The sequence below is a fragment of the Haliotis asinina genome, chromosome 3, assembly GCF_037392515.1.
Source record: "Haliotis asinina isolate JCU_RB_2024 chromosome 3, JCU_Hal_asi_v2, whole genome shotgun sequence".
In the NCBI taxonomy this organism is placed as follows: domain Eukaryota; kingdom Metazoa; phylum Mollusca; class Gastropoda; order Lepetellida; family Haliotidae; genus Haliotis; species Haliotis asinina.
In genome coordinates, this window is record NC_090282.1 from 43,298,681 (window position 1) to 43,320,019 (window position 21,339).

The 21,339-nt window shown below is 41.7% G+C and overlaps 1 protein-coding gene across 4 annotated transcripts in view; it reads right to left on the bottom strand.

Moving 5' to 3' along the window:
- LOC137278065 (E3 ubiquitin-protein ligase UBR5-like) overlaps positions 1–21,339 on the bottom strand; it is a 39,784-nt gene that overhangs the window by 16,873 nt on the left and 1,572 nt on the right. For 2 of the 4 annotated variants that reach the window (XM_067810144.1, XM_067810147.1), the window contains exons 2-32: positions 21,161–21,287; positions 20,762–20,838; positions 20,203–20,322; positions 18,333–18,540; positions 18,092–18,151; positions 17,313–17,547; positions 16,668–16,888; positions 15,615–15,743; positions 15,192–15,302; positions 12,104–12,261; positions 11,790–11,898; positions 11,396–11,538; positions 11,081–11,211; positions 10,404–10,525; positions 9,650–9,917; positions 9,118–9,272; positions 8,420–8,614; positions 7,676–7,757; positions 7,096–7,218; positions 6,629–6,749; positions 6,193–6,347; positions 5,690–5,897; positions 5,151–5,483; positions 4,278–4,424; positions 3,798–3,919; positions 3,502–3,628; positions 3,022–3,133; positions 2,701–2,867; positions 2,181–2,361; positions 1,445–1,621; positions 264–378 (exon numbers count right to left, since the gene is read on the bottom strand). In XM_067810144.1, coding sequence (XP_067666245.1) covers positions 264–378; positions 1,445–1,621; positions 2,181–2,361; positions 2,701–2,867; positions 3,022–3,133; positions 3,502–3,628; positions 3,798–3,919; positions 4,278–4,424; positions 5,151–5,483; positions 5,690–5,897; positions 6,193–6,347; positions 6,629–6,749; positions 7,096–7,218; positions 7,676–7,757; positions 8,420–8,614; positions 9,118–9,272; positions 9,650–9,917; positions 10,404–10,525; positions 11,081–11,211; positions 11,396–11,538; positions 11,790–11,898; positions 12,104–12,261; positions 15,192–15,302; positions 15,615–15,743; positions 16,668–16,888; positions 17,313–17,547; positions 18,092–18,151; positions 18,333–18,540; positions 20,203–20,322; positions 20,762–20,838; positions 21,161–21,287 — 4,739 coding nt within the window. The remainder of the gene's footprint in view (positions 1–263; positions 379–1,444; positions 1,622–2,180; positions 2,362–2,700; positions 2,868–3,021; positions 3,134–3,501; positions 3,629–3,797; positions 3,920–4,277; positions 4,425–5,150; positions 5,484–5,689; positions 5,898–6,192; positions 6,348–6,628; positions 6,750–7,095; positions 7,219–7,675; positions 7,758–8,419; positions 8,615–9,117; positions 9,273–9,649; positions 9,918–10,403; positions 10,526–11,080; positions 11,212–11,395; positions 11,539–11,789; positions 11,899–12,103; positions 12,262–15,191; positions 15,303–15,614; positions 15,744–16,667; positions 16,889–17,312; positions 17,548–18,091; positions 18,152–18,332; positions 18,541–20,202; positions 20,323–20,761; positions 20,839–21,160; positions 21,288–21,339) is intronic. The other 2 variants (XM_067810145.1, XM_067810146.1) reach the window with 2 other exon arrangements.

The window sequence follows — 21,339 nt, forward strand, 5'->3', positions numbered from 1 at the left end:
AAACATAACCATCAGCTACCAAGTAGCCATACTTATAACCCACACACCTCTTTATAGAGTTGCATAAGTAACTGCCAATACTTCCGTGTCATTGTGATTTCAAAAGAATTAATGACAACCTGTTGCAATATAAGTGTTCAATTTCTAACTCTTTAAAGATATGAAGGAAGCATCTACTTGGCACTGTTGAAAACCCACCTATGACCTGCCAATGAAACACTCCGGTTTCAGCCCTAGATACATCACTTCCCATTAACACTCACCTTCTTCCTGGTCAACTGGTGGCTGATCACCATCATGGTCAGAGTGTTCAGATTGTCTGTCCTCATGATCTGACTGGTCATCCTCCACCACTGCCATGTTGTCAACAATCTCAACCTGTGTACAGGATCAGGTCAAACAGAGCTGTCAAACATGTTACTCTACTCATAATCTCAACCTTTACACATATCCAGGTATAACTCTTTTCTCAGTTAGTTACTCTAGACACAGTCTCCTCCTACACTGATGAGTAAGTGAAACAAAATCTGTCGAAAATGTCACAATTCTGGCCAACAGACCAGACAAGGCCTAGGACATTGCCAGATGTAAACAAGAAGACAGAGTCATCAATATTCCCCACAATGGTAAACTTATGGTTATGTCAAAAGTTTTCGTGTGCAGACAGAAATGTGGAAGGAGAGTCCTGAAAGGTTTTTAACATTTTGCTCCAGAAAAGAACATTAGCACCAATTTCTGTCTAAGTCTAACTTGTTGGGAAAACACCCAAAATATTTTCTTAAAAAATCCAAAACTACCACAAGGCACAATTGCACCACTAGACCTATCTGTGTGCCATGTTTGGTGAAGAAATATCAAACGATTTTAGAGTTCTGATCCGGAAAGAAGTACTACAACCAATTTCAGTCTAAGTCAACCTTGTGGCCATGGAATCGAAAAAAAATTATTTTATTCAGAATTCCAAAACTACCAAAAGGCACCAGTACACCACTAGGAATATCTATGTGCCAAAATGCATTGCGGGGGATAATGGATGCAATCTACACTAGACAGGTTAGTCACCTGTATCAGCAAACAGCAATGAATCAGCTATAGCAACACAATAACCACAACATTTGCACTTGGTATCTTATGGTATTGTAGGTCAACAAAGTGGGGATCTATTCTGGCAAGTAGTCAACGTATGAATTATATCACAAGGGCAACAAACTATCAAACAGCTGAAGCCATTTTACATGAAACAATGAAAAAGGAGAGTCTAATAACTTAAAGGTGATGCAGTAAGATAATCCGATATAAAACATCAGAGGATGAGACCATATAGACTATGAGGATGGAGATGACAACTGTGGTGATGATGATGATGATGATGATGATGATGATGATGACGACGTTGATGATGACAATGATGATTTGTCATACAACCACACACATATCTCCCTACCTCCTCTGCCTCAGCCGACACGATCTCATCCATGTCTTGTTCCCTTACCCGTCCTGTCTGATGACTTGGGGGTAGCGGTGACTGAGAACGAGGAAGGAATGGTATCGGGGGCGCCTCTGTGTCTGCAGAAGATGGTCGCGGGGGTAGCGGGTCTACACTAAACAGCTCCTCACTTCCCTGAACACAAAGTAAATCAGATTCAATATACTTCAGACATAGTGTAATCATAATGCTTTGTTTGTGAACATTGTACACAGCAATATTCTAGCGATACGATGATAGCTTTGGACCAGACAATCAAGGGGATATCATCATGAGCACCAATCTATGTTACTGGGTTGCAATGACATGTGTCAACCAAATCTACCAGCTTGATTACCACATCCTTTTAGTCATTGCTCGCAACAAACATGCTTTGTTGAAGATCAATTCCTACCTCAACCTTTAGAGGTTAGTTTCAATGGAAATCCAAATCAAAATTTGATTCCAAAACACATGACACACAAGTCTTCAAATTTATATCACAATCCACTTCAACTTTCTGCAAGGGTACTGTATTTGGGAGCATTGTTTTGCTCCACTTTTAGCAAGCACTATCACTTAGAGATATGGACTAGTATTTTCACCACAATCCACAAATTGCATGAAGATGTAAGATGCCATATCTACTAAATGCTCCTGTCAACAAAGCTATCAGTGATCCAGCATCACAGCACACCACATTGTGAAGCCTTACCTGTACTGCCTCTACATTGGCTGACACTAGGGAGAAGGGAGCTGTAGGTCTAGCCACTCCCATCCTCACAGGGGTGATCAGGGACTCTGCTATCTTACACAACTCTTCCACGCTGATGGTCACCAGAGCTTGGAATGCTCTTTTACATCGAGGGAGGGGCTGACAGTTAGCTAGGCCTGGGCTGAATAACATAACATTCACAAACCAGTTAGACCCATCACTGTGTGGTTATACAATACTTGGAGAAATTAAGTCGAAGAGTGACCTTTACATATTGTACCTATCATGAAAGGAAACAAAATGAGATGGCTGCTGGCTGCATTGTATCATCTTATCTGTAACTATTTGTAATTATGTTACATTATGTAGGATTCAAGACACATCACAGCATGTTTAAGAAACTCAGTTATGCTTTGAGCACTTTTACAGTGGTATGTCAGATGGCAGGCATTTACAGGTTAGAACTATCATGACATATTCAACCTCTACCTGGTCACCTTTCTGTCAAAGTGTAACTTACCTTCTCCGCTTGCTGGAACCAGGGGTCATTTCGATGTTGAGAACCACATAGACTCGCGCTACAGAGCGGATGAATCGTCTAGCAACTTGCTTTGCCTCTTCTTTGCGATTTGGTATAGACTCATTCTGCATCTCCCTGATCAGCGTTGTCAGTAGGGTGTCAAGCATCTGTCATAAATACATGTCAGTATGAAAACCAGATGGCAGCTTGAAAAATTCACTCATTATACAAGAACAAGACTTTCAGCAATTTGATTTTAGACCATAACATGCATGAAAGTTACTCTACAATGTACACCCCTCAACACTGGCCGGTACTGACCTCGACACTGCACTTGACCAGTAGACAGTGGGTGAACTTGTCCAGTCTGGTGGTGCCACTCTGACTACCCAGGTACATCTGGTCTTCATACACAGCATCTGGACTGCTGTTGCTGAAGGGGAACAAAGATAACAGCACCAAATGATTAAGACTTACGATGGTTACACACAATGTTCAGCTAATGCAGATGAAATCAAGGTTCACAAATATACATTGGTGCATCAATGATTCTTTCCAACAAATACCCTAAGTGATTCACATTAATATAAGTCTAGAAGACCACAATGCCTGCCTACAGATTTTATCAAATCAATTATGATGTAAATAGCCTCATTTTCTGTAAAGTAAAATCCCCTCATCCAATCTGCATTGAGATTCTGATGAGAGAATCCCACAATAATCAACCTCTGAAATCAATGAGAATTTTGAGAAACCAACGTTTAAAATGACATCAAACCCATCATCATTGAAACCACTAACCTTGCACCCTGTTGTCTGTCTCCACTTAGAATCATGCCCCTGACAGCTGTCCAGTCATTGAGGATCCGCTCTAGTGCTCTGCGACTGAAGCGTGGAGGCTCCAGGTCATGTTCAGGCATATCCACATCTGAGGGCAACAGGAATATCTCCTCTACTACAGAGAATCACTTATCTTTTGCAATGTAGAACTTTCTGTCACAATGATTCATGAAGACAAATTATCACCTGCTGTGCATGGCTTGATGTTCTAGTGTTGTGAAACATCTCTGATGTATATATAGGATTGTAAAACTTACCTAGATCTGACATGGGTGTTTTCCGAGATGTTGTGACACGTGTTCGAGATGGCCGATGCTGACGTTGTTCCACAATCTGCCGTCCAACTGTCTGCACCAGGAACAGCAGGATGTTCTCCCCTCTGTAACACATCAGACTTGTTCACTCTGCTCATACGGCTTACACTATACAAACTTGCTGATTCAAAGTCACATACAGCTCATTCTTGCCAAGTGGGAAATCTTGGGCTGCTGGCTGAAGCATGTACTATCAAGTTCACCACTTGCCAAATAAGGACATTTGCAGCCTCTAATATTATAATATCAATGCCTGTTGAAGTGAAATTACAATAATTCAAAAATCTACCGAATCAGCTGTATAGTCCTAATTTCACTACAAGAGAGTTAACACATATATGTCTTGACTAGTTCAGCGATTAATCTGCAATTCCAGAGCTGACTAGCAGCAATGAATTGAATCCTGTGTGTAAGCTGCATTACCTGCTGTTATTTAGTGTGACAAGATCAGTCTCTGTAAGGAGTCTGTTAAGGAGTGTGAGCCTGGCTCCCTGCTGTCCAGCAATCAGTGCCTTGCATTTGCACTTCTCCCAGCAGTCACAGTACGCTGTTGGTGACGTTTTCTTCAGTCTAGAACAGACACCAAATGTCAACAACACCTTCATGAGAGTTCACCAATACAACCTATGTCATTAAAAGTACTGAATCATATTTCAAACAAGTGGTTAGTAGCTTGGGTTATGTTAAGACGGTTTAAATAGTCATGTTGTGTTCACTTCATATGATGAGTAAAGCACTGAAACATACATGTTATATTTACGACTTACAACCAAGAATGTCTACCAGTTTGGATTGCTATAACACATAACTGCCCCCTAAAATGTTTGAAACTCTACCATGCCTGTACCAACATTTACCATTATCCAACCTGGTCCTGATTACCATCACTGATGAGTATTTCACTGACAGATCAAATACATTCAGAAATTTCATGGGAATAAATCCACTGAAGACCAAATAAAGAACAAATCTGCACTTAAACCATTGGCCTACACCAACACAAACAGTACTGCATAAAAACTCAAATACTCATTATAAATCAGTAGTGATGGGTGGGTTTGGCTTTTTGCTGCTTTCAACAAAGTTCCAGCAATATAACGGGCTGAAATAGTAGGGATACCTTTCCAGTTTCATAATTCTAAATAATGTTCACTATTCATGCTTCTGTTCAATATGGAAATGAGCCTCAACTGCAAGAACCAAATATCTATTCTTGTCTTCAGTTCTAGATTACTGTGTCCACTCACTCACTCACTCCATCAATTAATCAAATTCAGCCCTACACATGAGACTCACTTGCAGTCATGTCCCTTATGGCAGACCCTGGCACACTCTGTGCAGCAACAGAGAGTTCCTGTCAGTCCACATGTCCGGCATTCAAAGATGTCCTGGTTGATATGTTCCGCCCCAGTCCAGGTGAAGCTGCAGGTGTCATTACAGCACACAACCTGTAGCGGGGAATTGTCCAGGCTGGATCCTTGCGGGTAGATCATCTTCATCAGCAGATTCCGATCCACCTCCTGCAAATCCTCTGTAGCCTTCTTCTTGGCAGCATCCAGGAGTGTGAGGGCAGCAGGATATGCCCTACCCCGGACTGCCTGCATGAATGGTGTGCAGCCCTCTGCATTCCTGTACAGCACAATGACTAAATTAGTTCTGACAACTACCTACTCATGAAAGTACTTTCATGAACACTCAAAGTGCTATTTAGAACATGCATTCTGCTTTTAATCTACTATATATAACATGAGTAATCAGTAATTCTTGAAGAAGTCCACTAGGTGCCCCTGAAAAAATAGGAAGAGTCACACAGAGCATGTTCTGCTACTGCTTACCTTGAGGATAGCAGCTCCACTAGGTGTGGCTGTAACAGGGGACTGTCACACAGTAGCTTTAGTATCTGGACAGCATTGGTTCGTCGCTCCTTGTCCTCTAGGCGCACTGGGGGAATGCTGACAGTACTGAACTCAGGCAGATGGAGGGAGCTCAGGCTCCCTGGCAGACTACTTGAAGATTGGCGAGACAGGCTTGGTCTCTCAGCATCTGAAGATGTTCATGACAATAATAAAGAATCAGTGTATATGTTATAGTCAGAAATCAGTCGTTTCAAGGAGTGACTAAAAAGTTACTGAATTATATTTGATTGTTTTGACACAAAATTATGCGAAATGGCCGACTCTCTTAGTCATTTCACGAAATGACTGATTTCAAAATCTGATTGGGCTCACATGATAAATTTGACAGACAAGGGACACCTTCCTTTCTTATCAGAAGCAGAACTTCCTGTGACAGAAAAGCCAAAATTTTCAGTTCAGCATCAGTATCAACATGTTCTTACCAGAATGCAGGGAGTCATAGCTTGGTGGATCTGCTGGCCAGTTAAGGGTAGGTATTGCTATACCAGAGTCCTCCCTGTCAGGGTCACGAGCCTCTAGGCCACTCACACCCCTTGCTGCTGAAGATGCCCGACGGATCAACTCGCGAACACTCATACTGAAACAGTCAATACTAGACATAAACTACCATGCTTGTTTACAGTTGTTTGAACCTGATATGGCAGAAGTATATATAGTGTACATCTGCAAAGTCGTTATGATACAATATCAAATTCCTTTGCAGTGTCTTCTAATTGTGTTTCTATAGGCTGGCATTATATTTCTGAGTAACAGATAAGACTTGGCACCCAAGTAGTGCAGAAAATAAGAACAGATACAAAGACAATTCTGAAAAACACTTCCAGAATTACTTAGTGAGCTGAAATATAATTCCCCCACCTTCGACTGCCAGAGTCCCCAGACCGAGACTGTATAGAGGCCAGGGCATCCACAGCGTTGCTTACAGCATTGATGGCCTCTAGGGTGGAACTGAAGCTATTGCCACCACCAGGGGGAGTGTCTGAAGGTAATATAAAACAAAAATGTCTTCATGTAATGCAGTGATGGTTTGTTTGCTGTTGACCATGGCAGTCAGCAATATTCGACCATTAGGCCTGTAAAAATCCAACTGACCAAGTTTGGTTTTATATTCTGGCAATATGCCAGCAACATCACAACAGGGAATACCAGAAATAAGCTTTACACATTGTACCAATGGGGGATTCGGACCTGGGTCATAAGCGTGACGAGTCTGAGTTGAATTACCACAGTTCATCCATATTGGAATAAATCAGTCAGATTCCATTGTGAGGGAACAGGTATTTCCGATAAGGGTCTAGAGTTCCACTGTCTCACACATGACCTACCTGAATCATAGTCTTTGTTGGATGTTGGCACACACATGGCAACAGTTGTGTGGAGGATATTGCGACTTCCATCACAGTGTTCTCGAATAATTTCCTGGAGCTTCTGCTCTCGGCTTGTTGAATCTGGGGATCAAAGTGAGATCAAGATACAGTCAGCAATATTCCAGCTATTGGGCGACAGTCTGTAAATAATTGAGTTTGGACCAGACAATCCAGTGATCAACAACATAAGCATCGATCTGCGGAACTGGGAACCGATTACAAGTAACCAAGTCAGTGAGCCTGACCACCCGATCCTGTTAGTCACCTCTTACGACAAGTATAGTTGCCTTTTATGGCAAGCAGGGGTTGCTGAAGGCCTATTCTACCACAGGACCTTAATGGGTCGAAATCAAGAAACAACATGAACATCAGCTTGTGCTGAGGATTCTGTTTACTGTCAAGCATTAAGTGGAAAATGAAAGGCAACTGTATAATACACAATTGACTGTGATGTCTTTTCTCCAAAATAACTATTGAAATCATCAGTGTATTTTCCTAGCCATACTAACCACAAAAATAGCTCATAGCAGTTACTCACTAACATCTTCTTCTACAGCAGTTAGGATAGTCTTCACCTGGTCCACGTCACAGCGCAGGATATGTGGTAACAGTGTTTGGTGCTGAAAGTAATGACACCTCAAAGTGACACCTCCGTCAAAATGTATCACCAAACATTTCATCATTTATGTCAATGTGAATTGACATCTGCTTTTAAATGAGATCTTGAAACAAACACATTTTCTGTCTGCAACAACCTGCTACTTACATCCCAGAGGCAGAGGTGCCAACCTTTCCAGTCCCTCTTGGTAATACCTCAATGTCATTACAGTGATTTTCCAGTAATTTTACCTATTTGTCATTAACCAAGTGATGTTAATTTGTATGTTTACCATTTCAATTTATTTTACATCTTCCTTTAAAAGCAACTTCATTGCTATACTGAACAGCAAAAGAAATGCAACTGTCAAGTTTTTAATTGGAAGACATAAACATAAGCGCTTACTTTTATGGGATTTCAGTTTTTCCAAACTTGTGCTTCTTTTGCTGTTCAGTATATTTTCAGTAGTACACAGAGAAATTAATTTACATTTTGAATACTGATCATACATTTTCATAATCACACAACTGATGCTTGTTGAATATGAAACTACAAAATATTTACAAGAGGGCAAGTGAGTTAACAGAAAACACACTGTATCCACTAGGGGAATCCAACACAAGTTTTTGGCAAGCTACTGCTTCCATTACCATGACTAACAGACCTTGGTGAAACAGCAAGTACCTGTACAGCTAATGCTATTATCGCTGCCCTATTCTTCATGTTGGCTCCCGTGTTACTGAGCGACTGTACTCGAACATTCAGACACCGGACTGGAGGCAGATCAAGCCACATCGGGTCCCTGATACCTTCCAAGCAGTCCTTAGCCATTGGGTAGATGGCACCATTTCCATCTTGTAGAGGTGACGGCACATCCTGCTGTAACAGCAATATCATATGAACACAACTTCGTTTGACATCATAGAAATGTATCCTGTCTTCAGGTCATCTACAATGTATACGGCTATATAATTCCCACAAGTACTGACAGAAAGTTATTTCATATGTATCAGTCATGATAAATGTATAGATACAGCTTTGCATGTGCCTTGTGATGAAAGCATTTACGAGTAACATTAATTACTTCAAGAGGTCAAGGTGTTAATGTAAAGTAAGGTAATTTGCTCTTATAAAGTTTAAAAATCAGGTAACCACATGGTGTGCCGACAGAGTAATGTGAAATTGTATTCTGGTGTTCTGCACTTACATTAAATTGGCTTGGGAAATGATCACATCCAAGTCAACCAGTGGTTAATGCTAAGAATAACGATCAAGGACGTCAAGGTAGGGCAACACACTAACAAGACATGGACTGTTAGATCATTTCAACCAAGCTGGGTAAATCACATAAATAGCATGGAGAAGCCATATCGGCTACTTACACTGCCGCTGTTGTGCAGCTTGATGTCTGACGTCCCCAAACCCAAGAAGGAGCTAGCATCAGTTGGGAAGAGACAATTTTGTTCCACTTTGCCTGAGCTGAGATTATACACCAAGTAGTTAAGGCGGGACCCTGACCGAGCTATCACATGGATACCTGCAAAATACAACTCAATGTACATCCCTTTGTTGAGATTGGACCTTACAAGATCTATCACAGATTGCCTCAGGTTTAGGTGAAGAAATATAGTGACAGTTTTCAAAATCTGCTCTGACCATTATATCAAACAACAGATGGGCAGCACCCATTTTGATAATACCTTTGACAACCCCACTGAAAGATATTTGAATAAGAGTACCACAAGAGTAAATAGATCAGTGATCCTAATGGTGTCATTATTCAACGTATCAGCAGGTGCGACATATATATAGAATAATTACTGCCATGACAATGACAATCATACAATCTGACAATGAGTCCACCACATCCCTCATTAACTGCAACTTTAAAACATATTTAGTGAAAAATCTCACCATCACAGTCTACGGAGACAGACAAAATGTGTGCATTCTCCACCACAGTCACTTTCTTGGGGGTCTTCTGGAAGCAGTCTGGAATTCGTGGAGAACTTGAACCTTTCACCACTTGTAGTTCATCCTTACGCAGAAGACGGCAATCCTGCAGGAGGCTACTGACATCCTCACCCCCACTGCTGCTGCTGCCACCGCGCCCAGGAAGGGGTGCAGACAGATCCCCAGCGTCTTTCACCTGGAACTTCACTGCAGCATAGGCACCATCCACCTGAAGATGGAAAAAACATAGTTGGAAGATGATCAGTATAGTATGTTAATGACTATGCCATGTTATGTGCAGCATAAAGACAGTTTCACAAAAAACACAGGCTGACCTTCTGACATACTTTCTCAACAGAGAAATTACCTGAAAATTCAACATCTCTGAAAATAAGGACCTCTATTATTTTCTTGACCAACACTGCTATCAATTCCATGGATAGAAAATATTGTGTGATAATTTCATCACATTTTAGAGGCATGTGATTAAAGAGAGAGAGAGAGAGAGCAGAATAACAGTGAAGCTGAGAACGTCTAAAACTCTAAAACCTCTGATGTTTTTCATAAGAAATTGTCTTTTAGATTTGCAGGAAAATTGAACAGGGTATTGACTTTTGACGGAAAGGTCACATGCCAAATGTTCCTGGCTTATGAAGGTGGGACGAATCCTGCATAATGTCTGTAAGTGTGACCTTGAAGATCAGCATGTACCCACCTTGAGGACCTTGCCGACCGGGACTGTCTTGATGTCCTCCACAAATACAACATTCTTCAGAGCCCAGCTCTCCTCCTCTTTCTTGTCCTCCTCACGGGATGGCGTCGGAGCCTTCTTACGCTCTGCAATAAGGAAGTGAGTGAGCGACTTTAGTTTTACGCCGCACTCAGCAATGTTCCAGCTATATGGTGGCGGTATGTAAGCAAGGCAAGCTTTATGAACCACCGCATACTCAACACTTAACACCATAATGACAAGTCACAGATGAATCTAGATTATGTTTCATAGTGTCAGAGTTATGATGAAAGTGATGAAAGTCTGAGATACTTGTTTTTTCTTGGCTTAACTCCTGAGCACTGCCAGGGAGGTGACAAGTCAAGGATTCAAATCTGGGGAGTGATCCCAAAAGCAAAAGGACGCTGGCAAGAGTGAACTTATTTGGTGTTGCAGATTACTGGACTACCTTTCCTTCTGTGATTCTTATTAACAAGATCAAGCCTTTCCTTCTGTGATTCTTATTAACAAGATCAAGCCTAAAATAGAGCTATTTCTGCATCGCAGAATTTGGTTGCAAGAGTTGCAAACAAATCAGTTTTATAGTTATCAGCATGTCATTAACAAGATGTCATTGTCACTCTATATTGTTTTGTAAGCATTGTAAGGAAGGTGTGACTCACTGAGAGACATGGGTGTGGTGAGTGAGGCACTGCTGTGTTCACTTCCCACTGATGACGCAGGGGAGGGAGGCGGCATCTCCAGCTTACTGTCTGGGACTTTGATCTCTGGCCGGAAATCTTGCCTTGCTTCACTAAAACCAGAAGAAATATCACTAATAACATCTCTTTCTATGACCCAGATGTGCTACAGATTTTTAACCTTTCCATAAACATTTGTTCAGAAAATGAATATGACTCTGCTGATCCATGAACTCTTCTATAATAATCAAACCAACTCACTGACCACTCACTGAACATTGTCCCAGTACTACTCACCTGACTTGTGTTTTCAGTCTGAACCTGCAGGTGTCTGCTAGGGACCAAGCTGACTCCAGCAGCACCCCCACCTTAGGGACACCATCAACTGTGGTGAAGGCCATGGCTCCAGCATGGTACATAGGGGCACTTCGCAGACACACCTACACAAACATTTTGATACATTAAGACCAGATATGAAATTTTCCATTGTGTATTGTTTGTTTATTGGATTTATTGTGCAGTTCACAACAATATTCATAGCTTTGTAACAAGGGTTTATCAATTGTACCTGATCCATAGAATGCAATGACTGATATCATTAGCGTTCATCTTACAAAAAGGGTTTTGGTGATAATACTAAATTTATAGTAATGCGGCTGAAGCATGTGTTTCCAGTCATTGTTTCACTCACCAGTGAGCCAGTACCAATTTCTGTATTTCCTGATGATTCCTTGGATTTCTTTTTCTTTGATCTTGTTTTTTCTAATAGACGTTTCCTCTGAGAAAATGGCATCACCCCCCTGTGGATCAGGCAAACATTTCATTACAAACCTCAAACAATAATTTTCACTTGTTAATCATTAACCTAAGTCTAATATAATTACAAGCCTAGCACAACTTTTATTGTCTCTCCTATTATTACCTACAGATTAGGATTTGTCACAAATTTGTACAGCAAGCAATGAGTACTGTCTATGCTAGGATGTCAATGGTGTAAAGGCTCACCACCAGTAGAGTGCCCCGCTCTCAAGCCTGGCACAGGTATACAGGGAGCATGTGTGTAGGGACACAATCTTGTCTGTCTGGAATTCACTGAACATTTGAGCAGAGTGTTCTAGCTTCACAGCAACCTGGCTGAGGGCTTCGTCCATCCATGTCGCCACCTGAAAGAGACGTTAACAGTGTTGATAATTACCTACAGAAAATATGGCAGAATATCTTGCATGGTGATATGCAAGAGCAATATTACGAGCAAGCGTTGGACCTTACAGACTTTCCATGTGAGAAATTTAGACAAACCTGTAGAGGTTTCCAATTCTTTGAAGAGAATTGTCCTTGGAATACTTATATGCATTTTCTGCTGCCGGAAAATGTCACGTGACAGTTGCATCGATGTTTTAATAAAACATTGTACAATAAACAAAAAGTTCTTTTTGTTCATTATATGGCCCCTCACCACGTGGAGTCACCCCTCTGCCGCACATGCGCAGACAACCAGGTAAGCATCCAAACGCGCATCATCATTCCTTCTGCTGATATATAAATCAGGGAACAGAATTGCGGGGAGGTGGGTGGCCCTAGCCCAAGGACGATTCTCTTCAAAGAATTGGAAACCTCTACAGGTTTGTCTAATTCTATTTCATAGAGATCGTCCTTGGGGTACTTGTATGCATAACTCAGACTCCCAAAGACTGGAGGCTAGGGAGGAAGGAATTCTGGTACAGTATGGAATTACTAGCGATCGTAATTACGAAAATTAACACACGCAACAGAGACTAACCTGCGTCCAACTCCTGATAAGCTTCTGTGAGAGGTATTATGGGAGAGAACCGACAGGGAGCAACCGAACCAAGACCGACTCAGATCTAAGCAAAATAAGCGAGCACTGTAAAAAGTGTCTAATTCGCCCCGCCCACAAAGTGAATCGTATAGAGAGCCCCAAAAGGGGCAAAAAACCTGATTAAGACTGACAACAAATCTAGTCAGATCGCAGTCACAGGACAAGTCAAAAGTGGAGATATGCACTAATACACAGTATGTCAGCAGCATCGACTGTCAAGTAACCAAGACTCACTCGGTCAGAGTGGCAGGACACTGTCCACTGGAGAGAACCGACCGGCCAAACCTCGCACGCTCACGTGAGCGCGTATCAAGCTGATAGTGCTTGATGAACGTGCTAGGCCTGCTCTAAATAGCAGCAGAGCAAATCTCTTCAATGGGCAGTGCCGATGCAAATGCTTTGGAAGCGGCTACCGAGTGAGCCTTCAACCCCACAGGGGGAGGCTTGCCCTTAGCCTGATATGTCGCACAGATAACAGAAACTAGCCAGCGAGAGAGAGTTTGTTTGCTAGCTGGCAACCCAGGAGTCCCACCACCGTAACAGCAGAACAGATGGGTACCTGTACGGATCCCTTGTGTTCGTTAGATATAGACCTTGAGGGTCTTACGGACATCCAACGGGTGAGTGTTCATTGCAAAGGTCCCCGATGTAGAAGGCTGGGTGAGAGTGGGAAGTTTGATAGGAGCTGTCACATGGAAAGTGTGATTGATCTTTGGACGATAAGTATCAAGCAGGCGAATACTGACACAGTCAGGGTGAAACACTGTCAGCGCCGGGTCTGAAAACATGACATGTACATCGCCAACACTTCTTCCATATGTTACCGCCACCAGAAATACGGCCTTCCATGTTAACAGCTGAATGGAAATAGCTGATAGACGTGAGAAAGTAGGACCGGACAGCCAATCAAGCATGATTGACAAATCCCAAGGTGGGCGGGTTCGCCGGATAGCAGGTCGAACCCGATCCACACCAGCTAGGAAGCGCTGTACAAGAGGGTGCTGCGACAGAAGAGCACCATTGACAGGGTTGTGAAAAGTGGAAATAGCGGTGGAGTAGCCGCGAATGGTTGAAGCCGCCAGGCCTTCTTCCAAACGAGCTTGGAAGAACTCCAATACTCGGACTAAATCCGCAGAAAAGGGATCTGCAATCCCCCTATCTGAATACCAGCGTGCATCGTGGGAACACCTATCCTCATACTGAATGTTTGTCCAATCCCGCCTCAAAGCCAGATTTGTGTCTGCAACTGCCGCAGGAATTCCGCGCGCTTTGAGGCTAGACCTGACAGAGGCCAAGCCACCCACTGAATCCGTGGATTGGGGTGAAACCTGACAACTACCGGAAACCAGCTCTGTGACAGCCAAAGCAGTGCCAGAAGCACAAGCAGCTGAGCCGACTGGGTGGACAGCTGGGAGAGGACCCAGGGAATCAAGGGAAGTGGCGGCAACGCCCACAGAACCTGTCCCGACCAATCCAGCAGAAAGGCGTCGGATGCCAATGCCCTTTGGTCCAGTATCCGAGAGCAGAACACGAGTATCTGATTTGTCCTGCCGCAAACAGATCCACCTGGAACGATCCGTACAACTGGGAGATACCTCGGGGGGATATTCGACCCACAAGACGTACACGCTGTAAATGCCTGTAAGCCAAGAATGCAAGGCATAAGCTAACGGCGAACACAACAGCATACCTACGTATAAACGTAATGTATCACGTAGAAATCATTGAAAATGGGAAAGCAACAAGTGCGTAACCCACGGGAAAGCCGTCATACAACTCTAGTCACAGACAAACAAAGTAACTCTAGGTTTTTAAACGTTCTGTTTTCTGTGTAACGAACGAATAAACCATACATACAGTAGAGGAAGACTCCTGAGACATCACGTAAGGCAACCTTGTAGCAACTTTTACTTTGAGAATTTTCCAGCTTACGTCCGTACACCACTGTGACAGCAGAAGGAATGATGATACGGGCTTGGATGCTTACCTGGTTGCCTGCGCATGTGCGGCAGAGGGGTGACGCCACGGGGTGAGGGGCCATATAATGAACAAAAAAGACTCTTTGTTTATTGTACAATGTTTTATTAAAACATTCATACTGTCACTGTCACGTGACATTTTCCGGCAGCAGAAAATGCATATAAGTATCCCAAGGACGATCTCTATGAAAAAGAATTGAACACTGGTTTTCTGAATGATACCAATATGTTTTCTCCTGTACTTGTTAAGACAATGTGTCGTCATTGTTCCTACCTTGCCAGACTCAGTGCACACAGATGCTCGGACACTGCATGTTGATAGTCCAGTCACCTTCTCATTGGTCAGCCCAAGACTGGCAGTCTTAGCATGGTGAATGATGGGGTTCTGTCAAGAAATATACAGCATCACCTTCATTTTCAGACACAATGAAACATCAGCTATAAGAGTAAATCATAAGGTGGCAGATGGTCATTCAGTTTTTGCTTAGGAGCATTTGTTGTTTATCACAAGAGTATGTTTCTATCTACTGTTCATTCATCCTTTCACCAAAACTATCACGGGAATACTCAGCAACTACCGTCAAACACAGTTTGTCACCAAACTTATGGTTAGTAACATAACCTTTCATATCTGGAAACAATCTGTTCCACATCTTCTACTATGACACAGTAGATGCTAATACAATAATGAACTCACATCTGGATGTTTGTATGGATCAGGATCCGACCACTTCCATCCATACAGACGACCATTAGATCCCACAGCAACCAGTTCTGAGTGCATTGCTGAGATGTGAGTAAACCGTGGATCATCTGCATCCTGGGCCTGCATAGGGAAATAACAGTCACAGAAATTACATTTGTGAATCAGGATCACAGGATCAAAGTTACTAATGCAACCAAACATAGTTTGCCATAACTTTTTATCAAGTGGCATTAATGTATCATTTGAATTATCTATGATAATAGGAAACACATTCCACAGTCAATCAAGTAATTCAGATAATGAAACAAGAAGACTTGGCCTTCAATATCCCATGCAATAGCAAAATACTCTTCATGAATATGTCTAGTACTTATATAGCAAAGTGCATGGAGAGTATTGAAAGTTAGGCACAAGAGAGAAGCATGACCACCAGATTCAGTCAAAGACAAACTTGAAGCCACAGAAACGCAAAAAATTATTTTATTCAGAAATCCAAATCTCCCAAAAAACGCCAGTACACCACCATACCTAATGTGAGAAGTTTGGTGAAGAAATAGTGAATGATTTTAAAGTTCTATGCTGAAAAAGACAAATGTGCATGTATGCATGGACACACACACACAGAGTCCATTCTAATACACCCCACAAAACGCGTTGCGGGGGCATAATTGATACAAACTTCTTTGTGTGCTCCCTATACAAAACTGTCCAATGCAAACAACAAAGTCCTTGAGTACCATATCATGTACAATGAAATCTTAAAGATATCACACAGACTCTGTGATCACAGATACCTACAGTCATATCCATTCTATTTCTGGTCCCATATCCAAACTGATCTGTGGTAGTCATTGTGTATTATTCCCAGGATTCAATGACATACTTATTTCACAATTTGCAAACAACATCATGTGTTCTTCATCAAGGGACTGTAACACAAGGCTATCTTCCATAAAGACAATCAAAAGACCCATACAGCTTATGACCCTTCACATGCACCAATCACATCACTATAACAGCTCCAGTAAGGACTCATAAACATACCATAGAAGCGGACCACCACTGCAATTCTTCCCCAAGAATGAGAGGACTCTGTGTTGGTGTTGTGGACTTCTTGCTGGACTCCCCACTAACATTGTCGGACTTATCTCTATCTAAGGGCTTCAGAGGGTCCTCGCGGAATGACGACTCTATACGCCGGCGGTCACGTATACGGAAGATGGACTCCCTCTCTCTGTCCCGATCAAGGTCCCTGTCTCGCTCACCTGCAATTATCCGAAATATCTTGCAAACTGACATGGTTGCATGAAAAGTTACAGTAATAGAAGCATACATAACAGTGATAGTAGTACATTGGTAATGAACAGTGAATGGAAGTAAAGAGTTTAATGACAAAGAGTCAGCAATGAAAAGGCTTTATTATTTCAAAATGGTGACATGAGTCTAAACCAGGGAGAACAGTGCAACATAATACAACCTCTGTGTATCAAGAGATTACTTATGACAAAAGTCCAAAAGGTCATGCATTCAATGCTTTCTGTAATTGAACCTTGGTTATGAATAGTGATTCAATGAAAAGTAAATTTTTATGACTGGAGAAATATTGACACCTGGACATGACATGATTATTCTTGTTCCTAAGAAAGGAACAGTGTATTTGGAACTCAATTCATCTCTCCTAGCACTGACCTAGCCTGGACCTTGTCCCCGAGCCACGACTTCTAAGCGAACTGTAGCCAAACATGTCTTCATTGAACATGGCATCTGCATCGATGATGACACTTGGGTGGTCAGAATGCATGCCACTGTCAAGGAGTGAGATGAGGTCGTCAGGCATGTAGGAGTCCTGGCTGTCTTCCTCGTCTCCTTCCCCTTCGTCATCCCGGGAGAGCAGGTTGTTCACAGCCATATTCACATCAAGGTTCTAATGACAAAGCAAAGAAACATTTCAAACAGACAAAAGATAATTGACAGCTGATGATGATGATCGTAGGTTTTAGGGGTGCTCCATGGAAAAAGAAAAACTGACAGAAACAAACCAAGAGGTCCAGTTTGTTATTGTGTAAGTGTTGTTATTGTTCATAGTACTCAAAAATATGAATACATATGAATTCCAAAAATTAGTGGGTTGGGGTGAGTTGGGGATACCCTTTACATTCTGGAACACAGGGATTGGGAAAGGCAGGTGCCATGGGCCATGTTGCACATTAGAATGAAAAATTGCCCACTCCAATTTCATAGAATGGCTAATAATCCTGAAAATAGCCCATTGTCAAAGTTTTCTTTCCCAATCCCTGGAAGAGATACCCTGAAATACCTATTACTAACTTTCTTTGAAGAGGATGCCTGTCTGATGACACCAAGTTCTAATGCAATTATCATTTGACTTCATGCTCTAGACTGTAATAAAATTGTGAACACTGACTATAATGTGGCACTGTAAGTTAAAAAATATATGATACACTCACCGTTCTCTGCAGTTCTCTAATGATAAGGTTTCGTGATTTGCCTTGAAGAACTACTTGACACTGCAAAAACAAACAAGTTTTGAATTACAAATGTTAATAGCATAAAAGACACACACTTTTCACTAACACAAATGCTGAAAATTTGATCAAAATGCACAAATTCAATAGAAACATTTCTACATGGCAGTTAAGCAACACTTTTATGATTTTCTGACATAACTATGCATTGTATTGCAAATACCTGATTTATGAGCTCTTCTGGAACAACTGAGGCAGGTACAAGAGGACGTGCTCCAACTATGACCCCTGACCTCCGACCTCTGCTGACATGAACTGTACGCTGCATGCGGTTGTAGCCCTGCTGGTTGTTGTTGCGGGATGTGGGGTTGCTGGCACCACCACTGCTGCTGCCAACGCCTCCACTTCCACCTCGTGAACCTGGCCATGTTCTGTGGAGAGACAGTTTTGGGTAAGAGTTCTGTCCTTAAATTTAGTTTTACGCTGCATTGAGCAATATTCTAGCTATGTGGGGGTGCTCTGTAAATAATCGAATCTGGGCCTGACAATCCAGTTATCAACAGCATGAGCATCGATCTACACAACTGGAAACCAATGACGTGTCAACCAAGTCAGCGAGCCTGACCACCCATTCCTGTTAGTTGCCTTGTACGTCAAGCATAGTCAACTTTTATGACAAGCATTGGTTGCTGAATACCTTTTCTACCCTAGGCTTTTATGGGTCCAAGCATTTCAGAAATTATGGTATCTGTATCAAGACTGCAAAAAATAATAGCAGGTAAAAATGATGTTAAGGCTCACAAAACAAGATGCTAACTGCAGGTATAGATGACAGCCAAGTTTATTTCTGAGAGCATGAACAGTGAATGAATTTGGATTTTAAGCCACTTCTTGCAATATTCCAGTAATATCACAAAGAGGGGCACAAGGAAAGGGCTTCATACACTATTTTTTATGACGGGAATTCAACTTGGGCCCTCGGCATGATGAATGAACACCATAACCACTAGGCTACCCCACCATGATGTCAGCATGATGAAGATGCTGATGATGACAGCAAGTCTAATAATAATACGAAACCCACTTTGTGGCAATGAGCTCAATGCTCAAGACCATGTGACACCATCCTAAATAATGAAATCCTCATCACAAAACAGTGAGTCCTCAGCAATGTTCCCAATCAGTAAATGGCTAATTTCCATGAATAAGAGCATGAATCAAGCTGACCTCTTCCAAAAGATCTATGTGACTGCCAACAGAATATGCGTCACAGCAACCTTTAAATCTAAACAGACAATAGATAGCAAGTTGACCAGACAAACTGAAGCAGAAAGACAAGAAGCTTGTGCACAGTGCTGAGTGTCAGCACATAGTCAGAAGGCAACCAGTCAGAACAGAACATGGCCTGACCCAGTGAGGTGGCTATTGTTAAATTAGTAATTACAGAAGTAGTGGGCAATGTTTATTTGTGTTGAGGGCATGTATCACTCAGGGGGCTTGTAATATGTTGCCTGTAAAGTTAAAGGCTGAACCAATAAACCCTATAAACTATCTAATCTATTAAATACAAATATTTAAAACTAGACTTTGTCACAAAACATGAATAAATCAAAGTTCATTTGAATTAGCAGCTGTTAATGGTGGTTTAGGAAGACCAAACTGTTTCCACTTTATACAACACTCTATTCAAAACATGACAGGAAGAAATCATTAATAGTAAGCACCTTCGGGGATTGGGAGAACAATGCCTATGTGACAATTCCTGAATTTTGAATGGGCAACTGCTCTTGTACCTACTTCCGAACTTTGAGGGGCCATTCTTCATTCTAATGTGCAAAATGGCCCATGGCCCCTGCCTAATAAACCAACCTCTGTAATAAACTAATTCTTAGGGTACACTACAGCTAATAATATAAAGATTATTTATGCTGAAAATAATTGTTACAGGTATATAAAAATGTACCTAAAACTGTCATAGAACTTTAATATGAGTAATATTTAACACCAAAGCAATTGTTTACAAGCATAATACAGCATAAAATCTGACACCTGTAACTGCTCAATCTCATGTAAACACAGCAAAAAGGTCTTACCCCACAGCCTGTGCTGTGCCTGATCCTAGAGCATCTGACACCAACACAAGGGGGCTTTCCACGACGAGTGTGCCATTCCGAGACAGGTTCCGCTCTGGCTTCTCAGGTTTACTGGGCTTCCTGGACAGATGGATAGAAAGGCTAAGACATACCCTTGAACAGATGTATAGAAAGGATAAGATGGTAAGTACACATATATTACGCACTGTTCATGGTCTTGAGAGATCCAGGAGTCTACCTATCATGACAAGTAATCCATACAGTGCCTTCACCTCTTTCAGTGATGCATGAAGGGCTTCATTTACCACTCGTTAGTTCATTTGCGAAAAACAGATAGCGGATCTGACCATGTCTTAAATGAATAACAAATCAAACCTGAAAGCGAATATTTACATTCGGTTTGTAACAAGTTTCAAGCATAGGTGTTTTTCAGAAATGAAATCATTTTTTCCAATTTCAAGTGTTCATCATGTACAGTATTATACTGATCTTAACAATTTGTGCCATTGAGGAATGTTGCCATGGAAACAAACTGTAAACAGGAAACGGAAAGACTTACGTTTTGTTATCATTGTTTTTGCTGAGGTCAAGTCTGTCTGTCACCAGTGTGAAAGGCACACGGCAGATACGGCCATTCTGTGAAAAGTCACAACAACTTAGCTTAAGTATTCTCAAATTCAAGCAAATAAGCCAAACAGAAATAAATCCTTACCACACATATGGAATCCTGCCTTGGTGAATACTACTGTACTCAGTAATACAAAAGCTAGATAAAAGTGTTAATTGACAACATAAATTACATATAGTATGTTCTTACTGGTTGTTTCTGGTATAATTCTGATTTCTTGGCATTCCAACACCATGCCACTCTATCATAAAAAAGGCAAATAATCGTTTTAAATGTTAATTTTTTCCATACATACTAATGTTTTGTTATCAAGGTCATGTTACTACAAACCTCTAGAAGAAGAGCAATATAGTTTGGTCCAATCACACATTGTGATATAACTAGATTCTTCAGTGCTGACAGACATGCTGGACTGGTAAACCCATGATGACTCAGTTTAGCAGCAACTTCTCCAAGTCTGGAATGGTAAAACGTTAAATGTGTGAGTGCCAACATGTGAAATACATCAC